At 34.6% G+C, this 17,374-nt stretch overlaps 1 protein-coding gene across 8 annotated transcripts in view; it reads left to right on the plus strand.

Moving 5' to 3' along the window:
- The window catches only part of TBC1D32 (TBC1 domain family member 32), a 98,460-nt gene extending 81,507 nt beyond the window's left edge, over positions 1-16,953 (plus strand). For 6 of the 8 annotated variants that reach the window (XM_087718554.1, XM_087718555.1, XM_087718559.1 and 3 more), the window contains 6 exons: positions 2,549-2,615; positions 4,555-4,670; positions 6,256-6,410; positions 9,136-9,276; positions 12,776-12,964; positions 16,196-16,953. In XM_087718554.1, coding sequence (XP_087574680.1) covers positions 2,549-2,615; positions 4,555-4,670; positions 6,256-6,410; positions 9,136-9,276; positions 12,776-12,964; positions 16,196-16,315 — 788 coding nt within the window. In that variant the 3' untranslated portion in view covers positions 16,316-16,953. The remainder of the gene's footprint in view (positions 1-2,548; positions 2,616-4,554; positions 4,671-6,255; positions 6,411-9,135; positions 9,277-12,775; positions 12,965-16,195) is intronic. The other 2 variants (XM_087718560.1, XM_087718561.1) reach the window with 2 other exon arrangements.
- Positions 16,954-17,374: the final 421 nt, after the last annotated feature.

Here is a 17,374-nt window from a genome sequence, read left to right on the forward strand (position 1 = left end):
AATTGGGGCATTTTAAAATCTATATTAAATGTCACTCTATCCAGCTCTAGCTGAAATTTATCAAGAAGATCATAGTTGCAGTAGGTCTCCAACACTGAAATGGACTTCCTTAGCATATGAAAATTTCCTCCTTTTATATCAAAATGTAGAGAAAGAGTGTCCAACCTTTACAATTTAAGATTTGTATACTTCAACTCCCAGAATTGCAGCATGGCTGGCTGTGGGATTCTGGGAGTTGAAGTCCACAAGACTTAGGGTGCCAAGGTTGGACACCCCTGATATAGAGCTTCTTTATCAATGAGAGAAGTCCCTGGTATTCCAGCATAAACCTCCTGTAGAAAATGGACAGAGTACACAGAAATGAGAGACGGTTGGCTTCCTTTAAATCATGTCAAGAAGGGATAATTCCATTATATCTTTTGCTTACTGCTATCAGGCTTGGAAAAGAATATCGGGAATATTCTTGTTGGTAAATTCTCTGTAAATTCTCCATGGTAGGCATATATAATTGATTGTAAAGAGTAAATCATTTGTCCTCCATTTCAAAGGAGCCAATTGGACCCTGAGAGAATTTGTTCTTCAACAGTATAGGGAGCTTTGAAGTTTCTTAGGTTTTGAAAGGATATTTCATTCTTCCTTTTTTTTCAGGTACATCGGTCTCTGCCTGAGGCAGAAAATAGAAAGAAATATTTCATGGTTTCATTTTATTGGACTGTATTCCAGTGAACTTTGCGTTTGTTTCTTAGATATTGCTATGATATCCAAGGTTGAAGAGTGGTTTAATACATAACATCGTTTCAAGACATTCAGGTCCATTCTGCCAAGGTCTAGTTCAAAAGTATTTCATCAAATTTAATAAACTGTTTTAGTGTAGGACAAATAGCCTTCCCTGCTCCCTTACTCAGAAGAAAATCCTCCCTATAGCTAAATAAATTTCTTTGGGTAAATCAAATCAAGGAGTTAATAATAATGAATTGGTATCAACATCATCTGGTATACACATCAGACTCAGAGGTGGGTTCCTATTGGTTCGGATGGGTTCAACCGAACCAGTAAGTGGTATGCCGGCCTGGGTTACAGAACCAGAAGCGACCCAGGCTGGCCACGACCCTGAACCAGTTCCCTGGTCGCCGCCATCACCACCACCATTTTTTGGGGGGGAGTTCTGCACATGCACAGAACAATTTCCATTGAACTGTGCATGGTTATGCATATAGCACATGCAGCATGCATCCGACACATGGAGTGCGCATGCAGTGCACACGCATTGTAACGCTGGCTAGAACCCAGCCCTGATCTGACTACAGCAAATATTTGTCATATTACTATTTGTATAACATGTAAGGCAAAAGTCAACTCTGACTGTAAAAAGAAAATGAAACAATGTTATAATGCATGTCAGTCAGACAGAATGCCTTCTTACTCTGCTCATGATTTCAGAATTAAGGAGGATTAGAGCTGTTTTAAAGGCAAAATTATTATTAAAATGTTTGTGCACAAGTATCAGTTTTGCATTATTTTTATTTCATTTTAAACTAGATCCATTCACTTCCTCTTTAAATCCTTTTCTTGAATTAGACAGCTTGGGAGCTGCTACTGTAGGGTACTGTATTTATTCTGCTTTATTGTTTCACTGTTTAGTCTGACAGTTCACAGGCACTGCAGCCTTTGTTTAAGAAAAATGGCTTTCTTCATGAGCCTTGAAACCTATAGTAATTTGAGACATTTTAATGAAACTAATCTCACATCAGGTTTTTTTGAAATCAAGTAACGCAACATGAATAAACCAAATATGTTTTCTATGCATCACAACTGCAAAATGGTTGTAGGAGGTTATGCTAGTCTTCTGATCAAAATAAATATTTGATTGGTTGTAGGAGGGCCTCCTTCCTTGAGGTCTAGTTTCTATTTTGCAAAAGGATAAAGAAACTGTAAGATTAATAGGGCCAATTAATGTGGACATGCTTTGGGGCTATTAAAAATTGTATTTAAGTACTACCATGTTGGATAGGGATTCAGTCATAGGATTATATTATATATACTTAGTTGTGAAAGTTCTCCTTCAGATTGCTTTGATGATTTAAATTACAAACTTTGCAGCATGCAAACTGCGTACAAAATGCAACATAACTAACAACAGCGTTTACAGCATATAAGCATTTGCTCAGAATACATGACTGGAATAATAATCAAAACACTGTTTTGCACATCCATTTCTTTCACGAGTAGTTTTGCTCATACTGTTTTATATAGTTACTCTGGGAGAAGTAAACTGTGATTTAATAGTCCTTTATATCTAACTTAAAATTGGAAGTTGTACCAAGTACAGTTGTTAAAAGTAAGGCCAAAGGTAGTTAAATCTGTATTTTACTGTGATAATAAAAACTAAATTTCTTTCACTTCATGCATAATATATAAAAATATATCACACACATCCTTTTAAAATATATCTTAGCTGAACATTAGCAAGTGTACTTATGTTTTTAGTTAAAATGATTATGAAAATTTTTATTTAGCCTTTGTATGTTTTTCCCCTTTTTGTTTTCAGCTGATGTAAATATGGAGATTAAAAACCTTACAGCAATTCAGCAACTTGGTATTAAAATGACAATAAGGTAATTTTCACTGGAATATTTCATATGGATATTTATAATAGGCTTCACTTTTCTTGTTATTTCCATGAGTTGATGTGAAAAGGCATTATTTTAAAGATAATGGCAGTGAACTATATAAATGCTTGTAATATTTGGCCAGAGCCCTGCACCTTCAAGGAATCTGCTAATTGTGTTCTTTGAATGAACATTGCGCTAAACATGGTATAATAAATACAGTCCTCCCAAGTCCTTTGAGAAAAGCAAGCTGAATGACAAAAAACTAAAACAACTCTTTAATCAAATATTAGTAGTATGCTGTGTTTTGACTAATGAATGTGAGTGATTATATCACTGAATATTGTAAAATAATAGTCCAGAATTTTTCAGGGAGAATCTGCAAATAAACATTGAATATTGATATTCTTTGGTGCAATTGTTGGGACTGGTAAAGCATTCAGTAGGGACGGCAAGCAAAGCACACGGGCACAAAGAACTCTCACTGGAGCATTAGAGTAGCTATATCCTTTGGAAAATGTATCTGCGTTTGTGTATATGAAAAGCCTTTCTACAGGGTCTGCCTGCAAGGCAACTGTGCATGCATATATAGATTCAGGCAGCTGCTGACGCAGCTCTGCAAGACTTCTAGGTAATAGAATTACCTTTTAATGAAGGATTTGTGATTTTAATAGTGATTTCTTGGATTTAATCTGAACATGTGTAGAAGGAATTTACAAACTATTTATCCTCAGTAGCAACATCAGTGTGCTCTAGGAGAAAGTAGGATACCTAGAGACATTAAAATGACTTTCCCTTGAAACCCACAGTTTTAAAGCCCACTGGAGACTACTTCTTATGATTTCATGGTATGGAGACACTGTATGAAGCATTTGTGGGCAATCACTGTCTTCCCCTTGCTCTGGAGAGAATTTCCAAGGAGCTGATCCATTCTCCGCTCCATGTTCTGCCATAGTCAGTTACACTCTTACAGAACCATTTTCAGTCCAGCTTTGCTTCCCCCATTGCTTTAATCTTGTTATAAAGAATGACAACAATTTCATTTATTTGTTTATTCACTTATTTATATATCATATTTATGTGGCTGCCCATGTCACAAAACATGACTCTATGGATATACAATAAAAAATCATGAAACGGCAACATTAAAAAACATTCTGCATTTAAACATTAATACTATTATTAAAGGCTAAGAGAGAGCATGTTATAAAAATAACGAACAATGAAAATATGATTTCTCAGGGGCAAAGTAGAACAATAGGTAATAATTGCTGAAAAATGTTAGAACCATCACCAAAGCTACAAAGCTAATTTTTAAATCTATGAATATAGCAATAATCATAGAGATCATAATTTGCGTGTTCAGAAAAATAAATTCACACACCTTAGCTATTTGAATTTTTTATAAGGAGCCTAAAGGAGCCTCAGCTTTCTAAGTCCAGTCTTTCGGATTATAGATAAGGTTATGCAGCAGGATTACTTATTTAGTCACTCTTTATTTAAAGCCTTTTAACCTTATTTTTTATCTAAAATAACTCCCAAAATAGCTTAAGAGTTCTTAGAAGTCTCACAAGAGAAATATTATGGGAAGGGAGGAGGGGTTAAAAATGAAGATCAGGCACTTAGATGTCAGTTCATTTTACAATCTCTTTGGGCAAACACTTCAAATAGCCTAATGGACTTCTTTAATGGGACAGCTGGTCCCTCCAGAAGAAGTCATGGGCTAGGCTCTCCCCCTCTGTTTGGCAATGTGCTAGAAAAGTTGGTAGCATAAATCCAAGAGATCTTGTCAAGGATGTTTTATAAGCATGTTACAGATTGTTTCTTCTCTTAAGACATCTTATCTGTGGTCAACAAATGTTGACATTAATATTATATACTTCTTCCATTTAAAAAATAATTAAAATGTGTTTTGCTTCTACTTAACAGTTTATTTCTTTTAAAGCTATGGTAAACATTTGAATCTGCTGAAGGAGAATGCAGAAAATGATCTACATCAAGTGTTAATCTACTGTGAGAAATATTTGAAACAACAAAAAGTACCTTTAAGGAAATCATTACGTATCCTTTTGCTGTAATAAGATAGAGTTGACCAACTGTTTTGTCAGTAAAGGTTTTCCAACTTTAGAGTGTGGTGCTTATCTCCGTTTTCCATGGTCATGTGCCAGAATGGCTATATGTAAAAGGTGCACGGAACACTAGTACCTTCCCATCAAAGTTATACCTCTTAATCTACTTGCATTTGCATGCTTTTGAACTGCTAGATGGACAGGAGCCTAGAGCAAAGACTGGGAGTTCACCCCATTGTGCGACACTTCTGTCTTGAACTTGGGCTGTCGGCTTTCCAGCTGACAAGCTCAGCATCTTTAACTGTTGAGCCATCACACCCCATTTTGTCAGTATAATTGTCCAAATCATTCATTGTTTTCTTAAATTTTACGATAGTTGCTTATAATTAATAAAACTAAACATTGATTGATTGATTTGATTTGATTTGATTGATCATATGATTATCTGCCATCAAGTCATTTTCAGCTTTTTGCCACCACATAGAATTTTTCCTATGGAAAAACAGACCCAGTTTTTATGAAATATATTCATGTTGGAAAGAATTACATTTCTTTTTGGAAATTACATTCTTTTTCACCCATTCCTCTGTAAAAAATAGATATATAACTGTGCTTCAAATTTGGGTTCATTATTGGAAAGAATGGGGTGCCACATAATTGTAAAATGTAGGTGATCCTAATTTGATCCGAATTCTGCCATCAAGTTTATCTCTAGGGGCAGATACAGTGAAAACAGTGTTTTCTTTTGTATCTGGGACAAAACATCCTTGCTATTCCATTGTGTTTCTTTTGAAACAAAATTTGAAGCATTTCAAGTGTTTCAGGCTCCAAAGGTATCATTATTTAAAGCATTTCAAATACACCAAACTTTCACATTTCAAATTTACCCTAGGAAACAATTGAAACTTGAAATAAGCCACTTGTTTTTTGTTTCTATAATTGGAAGTGAAAAAAGAAGGGTGGAAATCCATGTTGACTGTTGACTACCTCCCAATCTATAAGAAAAAAAGGCCAAAGAATGCGCGGAGGATGAGATGAAGCTGTTGGAAAATTCAGACCAGGATGTACAATCTCCAAAAAAAAAACCATTTTTTTTCTTTTTGCCAACAATCTATATTTTGTCATGTTGACCTTTTTCTAATCAATCTATTGTGATGTTAGTAGGGACGTAGGGGCTCAGTGACTAAGACGCTGAGCTTGTCAATCAGAAAGTTTGGCGGTTCGAATCTCTAGTGCCGCATAATAGAGTGAGTGCCTGTTACTTGTCCCAGCTTCTGCCAACCTAGCAGTTCAAAATCATATAAAAATGCAAGTAGAAAAATGGGGACCATTTTAATGGGAAGGTAACAGCATTACGTCCGCTTTCAGCATTTAGTCATGCCGGCCAATGACTACGGAGAGGTCTTCAGACAGTGTTGGTTCTTCGGCTTTCAAATGGAAATGAGCACTGCCCCCTAGAGTTGGGAATAACTAGCACATATGTGCGAGGAAAACTTTACATTTGCTTATTGTGATGTTTGCTAATTGTCTACAGTGGAGAAGACAAAAAGATTGGAATTCCTTAATTATTCTTACAGGTAATCAGCAGGATGGATACATATGCTACGACTGGTTTGTATCTTCTGTGTTTCTAATAATGATGGGAAACCGAGAGAAGACATTAACATTTCTCCACCAGTTCTCCTATCTCCTTGTTTCAGCCTTTCTTTGGGCACCACGGCTGCATAATTCTGTAAGATTTCGAAAGAAACTTAACCTTGACAAATTGCTTTGAGCATTTTTAGTGAATGCTTATTAATTTAGCCTCTTTAAAAGGACACTCGCTTAAGGACTTTCTAACTGGATATTTCATCCGTTCAAACGTACTCCCATGCAAAAAAAAATGTGGATTTGACATCAGATCAGTTTTCTAACAGGAGGGGAAAATAGACCGATATCAATTATAGTTATTGGATTTTAAAATGAGAAGATACACTTTATTAGCAGTGTTAAATTGTGTGCAGGCAGAGCTATTCAGTGCCCTTTTATTACTATTGCTCTGCGTATTGCTTTCATTCTCTAGATTATTAATTTTTGTTTTATTATACCATAACTACGCACTGCAGGTAGTCCTTGACTTATGACCACAACTGATCCCAACATTTATGTCGCTAAGTGAGGCATTTGTTAAGAGTATTTTGCTTCATTTTATGACTTTTCTTGTCACAGTTGTTAAGTGAATCCCTCTTGTTAAATTAGTAGCACAGTTAAATGAATCTGGCTTCCCCATTTACTTTGCTTGTCCGAAGGCTGCAAAAGAAGAGAGAGAAAAGTTGGACAGGGGAGGAATCAGAATCAGTACTCAGTGTCTTGTCCTTATTATTTTGGCATTTGAAATAGTGGGATTTTTTAAAGTTAGTACCATTAAACAAAATACACTATGTTTTAAATTTTATCATATACTTTGCCCCAATTTGGAAAATTAAGGATTTTTTTCAGTATCCAAAAGTTTTAGCATATTCTGAATGCAAAATGGAAGGAAGAAATCTAGACACCTTGCCTTTACATAATCTATGAGAAACAAATGAAGATTCCCCTACCCCAAAACTCATAAAAAGGGATCTTCTTAACAGCATGTCTTCTAGAAATGTCCTACTATATAGTAGACTTGGTCTACCCAGTGTTCTTTCCCATTGTGATGCCTTAGTATTTTAGAAAACCATGATTCTAATCCAAGGCTTCTTCAGCATTAAGAAAATTCTAGTGTTGGTGTTTTGTTACCTTTAAACATATGCTATGGTTTTATGTAGGTATTCAATACTTTGCTTCTGTTAAAGTTAAAATAAAAAATAAAATCTAATGTTAAAATGAGTAGTAAGATGGGAAATCCATAACGCATTACTGTTATCTCTTTCTTTACTTTAAAAGCAGATCTCACTATGTCTGCTTGCCTTGGATCGGCCCTGCCCTGAGTTGATTTCTGGGTCAAATCCTAGATATGAGAATAGAACAGATGGTACCTAGTTCTCTTCCTATCCCTTTAACTCAAAGTAACTTTAAGTAGCTGAATGTCTATGAATTCTCAGTCATCCACGTTATGGTTGTCCCAAAGGAGCTTTTTCAAGAGGGAACTGGACTTTGTGTTTTTTCTTTGAAGATGTTTAGCTTCTTATCCAAGTTGTCCAGTTGTCTTTTGTTTAAGTAGCTGAAGGTTTTAAATGGCTGTCCTGTATGGGTGGGTGGGTAGCAGTATAAAATATTCCTCCACATCATGGCTTTATAGCAAATTTATTTTATTTTTGGCAGCAGCCAATTATTTTCTGCTGGCCTGCTTGCAATATGCCTGGGAATTGCAGCTTCCTGCCAGTTGCATGGATGTGCTTGCTTAACGACCCACACTTAATGATGGCAATGAGGATTGCAGGGATCCATTATCCCTAAGCAATAGTGATGGAAATATATGATATATATATATATATATATATATATATATATATATATATATGTATGTATGTATGTATGTATGTATGTATGTATGTATGTATGTATGTATGTATGTATGTATTTAGATATTTAGATATTTAGATATTTAGATATTTAGATATTTAGATATTTAGATATTTAGATATTTGGATATAAATATATAACAGCACAGTGATGGAAATATATGAAAGTGTACAAGTAAAAATGGTGCTATGCTGTCATGTATAACTTTGTAAGGAATTCAGGGGCACACATTTTGGTATTGGTAATCATTTATCATTTGGCTTGGTCTAGTTTTACTCTGGGCCTGAGAAGGGATAGAAATGGGGTTCTTGGTTTCTTTTCTACAAGGGGGTAAGGAGAAGATATGTATTCCTGCTGTTCCCTCCATCTAATTCTCCATGTCTGATAACTCAATACTCTGGGATTTTCAGGAGACTACACAGAGGATCAGAAAAGAATATTAAGTTACGCGTTGATATATGCGCATCTTTGTTTCAATTTGTTTTTCTGACACATTATAATGGCTTCAGGTCTTAATTGCATATAATATGCAAGACATTTCTAATGCCTTTGCTTATCTCAATTTGGAGTAGAAAACAGCATGGAGTGCTTACCTGTTCTCTGCCAAAAAGCTCATTCAAAACAACTCTCTCTTTTTCCCCCCTCTGGCAGTAGAGGGGTTCATAGTTGTTTTGCATATTCATTTGCAACCTCTTAACTATGTCTGCAGTAAATGAAAGTATTCCTTTACTGCCAAGTAAATTGAAAATCAAGTGAAGGAAAGAATGCTCATGGTATCAATAATAATTAAAAGCTAGAAAAGTTGCTAACATTTGTCAGATATTATGGTGGAGGTTTCTGTTTTTTCTCGAACCCAAATTATTCCTTTTGAATTCTCCAAGAACAGAGCCAGTCTATGAGTAATAGTAACAAGCTGCTCCAATTGCTGTGTAATAAGGAACCATTTTGTGTGTGTTTTTTCCAATGGTTAGATACATCTGCCTGTAGACACAGCAGCATCTGGCATCCATCCAGTCTACTTCTGCAGTGCTCACTATGTTGAGATGTTGCTGAAAGCTGAGTTGCCACTAGTTTTTTCTGCTTTCCATATGTCTGGATTTACATCATCACAGGTAATAAGAAAAAATAGCCTTAGGAATTGTCTTAAATTTACCAATGAAAAAGACTTTTGCATAATTGTAACCAAAGTGATACCCTTTTCAGTAATGTGATCCTATAATGTTACTGAGTTCAAAGGAGCTTACTGTTTTTTAATAGTAATTTTATTAAAAATTACATTTGCAATGATAAAAAACTAATACAAACAAAACAAAAGTTAAAAGTAGACGGTGCAGAAAAAATTGAAAGAATAAGAATATAGTAAATACAAAAAATAAATATATAAAGAAATGACAAAAACATGTTTAAAATACATGAAATTCTTCCCATATTCCATATCTAACGTATAAACAAATCCTTAAAACCTCATTTCAATCCTGATCATCAAATGTCCATTCAGAATTACTGAAAATTAAAAAAAATACTTATTTTAGCCTTGATGAAAAAAAACTGACTTCATATTTCTTCTTTTAACACTCTTGATCTTTAGTCTCATCAAATAATGTCCTAGAACTTGATTTCTTTTCATTTTTTCTTTGTCCCTTCTCACAAAATTCTTCAAAGCCTTAACAAGCCTCTTTTGTAAATTCAAAATTTCCCAGGTCACTCTTTTGGTGTATTACTTGTACAGATGTTTTAAGTATGAAAGCATCAACTGATTTCTTTTGTATATCCAGTGTAGCATCTTTTGCCATATGATTCTTGTAACCTGTCATCTTTAAATACACTTTTGTGTATTTTGTTCTTCTTCTGTAGCTTCTTTTAAATACAGTCTGTCTATAGAAGCAACTTCTCAGTCCATTTTCAAAAATATCCTTCAATTTGGCCAATGTTAAAATATTTTGCTTCCTTATGAATTAGTAAGTCAAATTTAACTGTTCTCCTTTCATTGTAATCTTTAGTTTCTAATTCTCTCTAGTGGAAAAATCCCATCCTATCATGTCATGTTTAAAGTATTCAAAACAAAAACATTTCTCCACAAAAAGGATTCTTATAATTAATTCCAAAACCTTATTTCAAATCTGTCTGGACTCTTAGTCCATTTGATATCTTTCCAAAATGAAATTTGTTTTGTTATTTATTCCAAAATAAAAAAGAATTAAGTCCTTAAACTTGTAGCTAAACTTCTTTTACTAAGATAAAAGAAAACTCATCCGATGCTATAGCACTTAGACTTTATCCTGCCCCAGAGTGCTTCACAGTACTCTCTGAGCGGGTTTACAATGTCATCATATTGCCCCCAAAAATCTAGGTCCTCATTCTACTGACCTTGGAAGGATCAAAGTCTGAGTAAACCTTGACCCAGTCAGAACCAAACTCCTGGCTATAGGCAGAATTAGCCTGCAATATTGTGCCACCACGGCTATAAAATATGTTGATCCAAAAGTTCCTACTAATTGAAAAACAATTTACAAGCAATTTCTGAAAATGACAGGAGTAGAAAGCATTCAAACCACAGTCAGTACTTTCAAAAGGATACTGGATTCCAATACTTCCTTCTGCCATTTTCAGAAATGATAGGATTTGTGATTGCCCACAGGTGCTCCAGATAGTTGCTCCTTTTGAGGAGAATAGCAGTCTCCTATGTTTAAACTCTGGGAGACTGCTATTCTCCTCACAAGGAGCAACTGTCTGGAGCACTTGTGGGCAATCTCAAATCCTCTCCTTCTCTGGAGAAGAATTACAAAGAGCTGGTCCTTCATTTGTGGATCTTCATTCAGCTGCAGTCCTTAGCTCCACTTTTAGCGGAACTGTCACCATTTCGCTATTTCTTTCTCAGAACTGTCAAAAGAGCTTACTTTCAAGTAAGTTTCAGTTGTAGAGGTGAAATCACTTCATGCTTGGGGTTGTAGGAGAACCTGAGCTGGAAATTATAAAGAAAAGAACAATTATAGAATAAGTCATCAAATTCTTAAATATACATCAGTGGGCACAACTGATGGTATAAATTAAACTTATTTCTGGTGAGTAATCAGCAGGGAAATCCAACTGTGAGCCTCCAAAATAGCATTATTTTGCTTGTTTGAAAATTAAAAATGTATCATAGGTGGCTTTTCTTTGTAATGTTTTGCTGTTACACAGCAGCAGGCAGAAATGATCGGCATTCAGTTTGAATCCATATCCTGGTCTATGCCCACCTCAGCCCTAATGTATTACAGAATATATCTTATGAACTCACTATACTATTTATATATAGAATAATTACTTACACTGAGATGCAAGCATGCATGATTAAAGTTACCAGGGAAATTAATTGTTGCCTAAAATTGAATTGTATCATTATTAGGTTCCTTGACAACAAATGTATTTGTCACAGTGTCATTTATTCTTATGGGTTTTTTTTTCTTTCCCTTTTTGGTAAACCACTCTTAAATTAACTCAAAATTTATCTGAAAGTTTCTTTCTGCAGTCAAATTAAAGTATTATTTTTGGGTGTGAATATGTAGGGCAGATTAACCAAACATTAATAGTTAAATGAAATGTGCTAGAGTTTAAATATGAAAGAGAACAATTCTTTTTTTAAAAACATCAGTTTATAAGCACTGTTTGTCAGATTTATTGAAAAAGTATAGAACTCTTCTTCATTGAAACACATATTAAACTAATACAAATGCTACTATAAAGATTCCAAACAATAACTTTGGTGTAATGTAGACGTTTTTTTGATCTAGCTATGTTTAAAAGGATAGTAACTGGTTTTTATGCTAAGGTGGAGACCTACTTAGGCCTACATCTGCTTGACAGATGGGAAGGATGCCGAAAATTATGACACAAATACCCATGCCCAAATGTAAGCCTGCTCAATGGCATAGGAATCTGTGGACAACAATAAATGCAAATCAAAGAAGATGTGCCTCCTACCTCTGAACATTATAGGATAGCTATTTTAGGGGGCCGTGCCTTCTCCTAAATGTAATGGGACAACATAGATCCTATCTGAGCCTTTACAGGGATTTCTCATCTACATTCCTTCAAAACGTCCCCTTAAGACCTACTTGGTCCCTCCCTTCAGTGATTTCTAAGGCTTTTCTGAGGGTGGGGGGGGGGAGAGAGAGACTTGTTTATTCATTATTTATTTGATTTTTTTATCCTGCTTTTATTGCTTTAAAAGTAACTCAAGGTGAATATAATTAATACTTCCTCGTCCAATTTCCCCCATTGTTTTAATCAATAAAAGAACATGAATTCTTTTGTTTATATTCCTGATGCCTTGTTCTCTCTCTCACCTCCAGTAAAATGGAGGGCAGCCTACAACAGAGTGAGGAAAAGTTGTATTTAAACAAATTACTGTCAGTAATGATATGGCCAGTAGGGAAAAACCATTTCTTTACTAGAAAAGAATAAAAATACTTTGTCACTAGAATTGGATTAGATTAAAATGATCCACATATGGAATGCTTAAATAAGACTGAAATGAATAGTAGAATACTGAATTAGTCAGAAATGTTCTTGTGCTATCATAAAATACGATGAAGATAATAATGATGATTTTTTAAAAAATTATTGTTCTAGATCTGTCAGCAGTGGCTCACTCAGTGTTTCTGGAATTATATGGACTGGAGAGAGATTTGTCATTATATTGCCATTTGTATTTTCCTTGGCCCAGATTACCAGATATATATGTGCATATCTGTGTTTAAACATCTACAACAAGAAATCCTTCAACACACCCAGGCTCAGGACCTCCAAGTTTTTCTTAAAGTAATCACTTCTTTATCTTTTTGTTGGACTGGATAATCTTTTGGGGGATTGGTTTCCATACATGGTTGGGAGGGGTCTGTGGTGAAAAATGGCTGAGTTGTTACCATTTTTTTTCCTCAATAGATTAGGGAAAGCGCTTTTTAAAATACTATTTGGATTAGGATCTTACAAATGTTTTTGTTTTTTCTTTCTTTAAACTGGGAAGCTATTGTTTGGTTGCAGTCTTTGGCAGTCAGGTCAGAGGGAGACTTCAAAAGACCTGTGTAAAACAGGATGCCCAATTCTCTTTTTATGGTTTACAAGACTTTGAAATTAGTCATTCGGAGACATCAAAAGCAAATGTTTTATAATGGTAATTTTCAGCCAGTTAATTTTTATTTATATGCTTCTCTATTGACAAAAAAGAAACATATTAGTGCTTTACAGCAAAAAGTGTATAAGATATCTGTATCACATGGCACAGGTTCTTGTTAGTTTATTCTACCAGGAATGAGCTATAGATCCAAACACCAAACATAGTGACTTTGACAGACATTGAATCAATTATTTCCTCGTGGAATTTTGGCTGACTCCATTAGAAATAAAACATTGGTTTAAATAGGTCTTTGAAATTCTGATCCAGCAAGACAACTTTTAATGCTCCTAATGCATTTAGACTGTGCATCAAGTATGCAAAGAAAGGGTGTAGTACATTAACTCTACAGAACTGATAGAATTTTTGTTATCTTTTTTGTAAAGAACTCAACAGTTTGTACAGCTGTTTGTGGGTGTGGGGTGTGTGGGGTGGTGGTGGGTGTTGGTCTGTTTATTGAAGAAACAAAATCACAGGTAAAAAACATTTTTTTTAAAATTACTGGATTAAAAAAAATTGGAAAAAATAGAAGAAGATTTTTTAAAAATGGAAGGTTGTGTTTGTATTTATACTGAGTATATGGTATGTGTCTATATATGTACAAACATATGTATGGACTTATGGAGAAATATCAAGATCCCTGTTCAGCATTTCTGCCAAGTTTTATGATTGTGGCTAACCACTGGGGCTATAAACTAGAATTGTATACTTGGTTAATACTCATAATCATAGGCAACAGCAAACACCTTCCATGAGGTTGCCAAGACATTGGTTTCAATACTGAGCATTGCTTTAGGGTGACTTTATCCTTTGTTCAGTAACTTTATCAAGAATGTCATTTATACGGATGAAAGTAATATAAAGAAAAAACATTGGATGGGGGAGTGATGATTTCTCTCATACAAACTACATGGTCTATCCTGGAATGTATCTCTTCCCCCCCCCCCCCCGGGTTCCTTTCCTGGAATGCACTGATCTAAGAATTCCCCAGCTGATTTTCCTATTTTTCCAAAAATTCATGCATCTATAGAAAATAATTTCATTGAACAGGAAGTGGTTGATCAACCCCTTGAAAAAAATATGGCCAGGCATTTTGATCATATTAAAAATAGTGAACGAGGCGAGAGGAATTCCCTTACGTAAAGCCTTTTCTTGAGATCATGTATTGTCATCAGATGATCAGGGTTGAACAGACAATTCCTGTTCCATAGCTCATTCTGTTTTATATCAGTTCAAGAAAAGAAATACTAATTTGTAAGGACTACTATCTTACCAAGAACTTGTTGAAGAATTCTACTTTAATGCTGACCTGTTCTAGAGAAGTAGTGAATATGTCATTTTGTGATTGTTAAATAGGGTAGTATATTTTTCCCTAATCCCTCTCCTCTCCCCCGGTTTCCTAATGTGGGATAGATATTTGTCTTTTATCTTTTAAAATCTTTTAATTGAATATAAAACTAAAATTCCAAGCTTGACTTTTGTGTATGAAAAAGAAATGACTTTTGACATTTGTAATTAGCCCAAAAGGCAGAATAATATTTTTAAATAAGAAAAATCAAATTAATTGTTAAAGCGTATTATTAAGCCTCTGTCTATCTATAACAGCCTTCTCATATGAATGCCCAAGTATTCCATTAATTTGGTATCTTTGACATTAATTTTAAAATACACTGGCAGAATTTTAGGTCTCATCATGTAGTAGGTGACAATATACCAGAGCAACTCTCCTTATGTTAACATCTGATGACAAGCTGTCAAGACTTCATAGTTCTTAAGATACAGAGGCCAAATTATAGGTCAAACTTGTAAAGCTCTCATTAAAATGCACAGAACACAATTGGGAAGAGCAGTTTTTATATTCTATAAAAGAAAAATATTTGAAGAAAAAGCATAGAATCCTGATTTAATTGACTTGGTAGGGTTGACGAGTCAAATCCACAACATACTGATTCCAGCTGAGGCTTAATTAAACCACTCTGGATTTAGCTGGTTAGGGATTACGCTTTTAAGAATATAATATTTGTATTAAAATAAACAATGCTAACAATATAAAAGCAAACCAATGCATCATTAAAATGGCTATTTAATTACCTCTAGCTCTAGCTCTGGATAAGAATTGGTTGCAAATGAGCTTGTCTATTCCTATCTTAAGCCACTCAGCCATCTTCCATTTTAATGGAATTCAGATGAGCATTGTAACAAAAGAACATCTGTATCTATACTGGTGACTTTCATTATACCTTGGTTTTGCATACAGATTTCCCATGCCTTATTGAAGCAAGTGACTGCAAAGCTGTCAGATAACAGGAATATTAAATGCTTTATGACTTTAGGGAACAAAAACTTTCAGAAAGGAAAATAATCCTGCTCAAGGTTGACTCAGCCTTTCATCCTTCCGAAGGGGGAAAATTAGGACCCAGATTGTTGGGGGCAATATGATGACTCTGTAAACCGCTTAGAGAGGTTAAAGCATTATGAAGCGGTATATAAGTCTAAGTGCTATTGCTATTACCCATTATACCACTGATTCTATTATACTACTGATTCAAATCCTTATTTGTTCCTTATTAGAAGTCTTGACAATTCCCTTCTTCCCCCCTCCCCCCCCTCTCTCTCCCTCCCTCTCTCTCTCTTTCTCTTTCTCTTTCTCCTATAGGACTGAAAGGTCTAGCTTTCTCTGTTGACATAATTTTCATTTAGCATGTTAAATTCCCCAAAGTACCAATTAATAGGAAAATAAATAAATATTAATAGGAAATATTAATAGGAAAAAATAAAATTAGCTTGTTTTGAAAAATAGAATTTCTTAACTTACTATCACATTCTGCGGTTTTGTTTTTCCCTCCTCTGATAATACTTTTCTTCTGTACAATGTGCAGGAAGAAGCACTCCATGGATTTCAGGTGAATAATTACGTTGAGTATATGGAAGGCTTGGCTCAAACCTACCGACCAATTCTATTAAGAGACATGAGGAATATTGGAGTGCCAAGCACGTAGATCAAGCAGATGAGCACATCATTTCAAATTTTGGTTATGTACTTTAAGGGGGCAGTGATTGTTTTATTTCTTTCTCCGTAAAAAAAATGTATTCATTGTTGCTATCCTTGCAGCTAAATCAATAAAGTTTTTCAGCATCCCATTTTCACAAGACAACATCCTCTAAATTGGATCATTTGAAAAATAATGTGTTTTTCTAGCCAGGTGTCATTATTTGTTTACACTTGGTTTCAGAAACTAGCTTTGAATTACTTAAATGTTCTGTTTATATTTTCCAAGAAGCAGTGTCTATACTATTAAACTTGGCTTCCTAACATTTCTTGCTCAAGGTTCACTAGTAAGGAACGGTAATTTGAATGCGCACATAACTTTTGAGCGCTACAAAAATTATCTTGGGAGGTCAAAAAATAAAATATAGTTACAGATCCTGAGTGGCTCAGTTTGAAGTGGAATGAAAAGTTTGTTATTGGTTTTTGCTGTAAATATTTTTTTAAATAGTACTTGTACACTCTAAAACATTTACTTGAAGTTGTAGAAGGGAATACATTAACACTTCTGTAGATCTGTTAATACTAATGTAGATTTTATTCTCTGTTTTATTGAAACTAAATGTAAAGAAATAAAACTTTGGGAACATACATGAATATTGGTAATATGTTTATTTGATCTTCAGTTATGCTGTCAACAGACCTGTTGAGAATCATTATGAATCTGTAGGTATCCATCATGGTACATTGGTGAATTATGCCTGTTTGATAGCATAAGTCCTTTGGAAGAAGTTAACATTTTTGTTTTCCCATCCTCCAGTATGAGTGAGAAGCTTCAAATGAGTTCTTTTCTGAACCCTAAGTTGTTTATAAGAAGCAATTAACCAAAGCAAAACCCTAGGTAGATTCCACAGGCAGTCTCAGGGCAAAGTCTTTGGACTGTACAAATATACTTGGTTCAGATCCCCTAGGTTAACATGTGAAACTATAGTTGCACAGAAAACCTGCCTTTTGGAAGCAGTGATTCTCAATTCCAATGGATGACAAGATCTACAAAAAATATAAATGAAAG

The sequence above is a fragment of the Thamnophis sirtalis genome, unplaced genomic scaffold (genome assembly GCF_051295495.1).
Source record: "Thamnophis sirtalis isolate CommonGarterSnake01/CBP01778 unplaced genomic scaffold, rThaSir2_p1.2 scaffold_6, whole genome shotgun sequence".
Taxonomy (NCBI): Eukaryota; Metazoa; Chordata; class Lepidosauria; order Squamata; family Natricidae; genus Thamnophis; species Thamnophis sirtalis.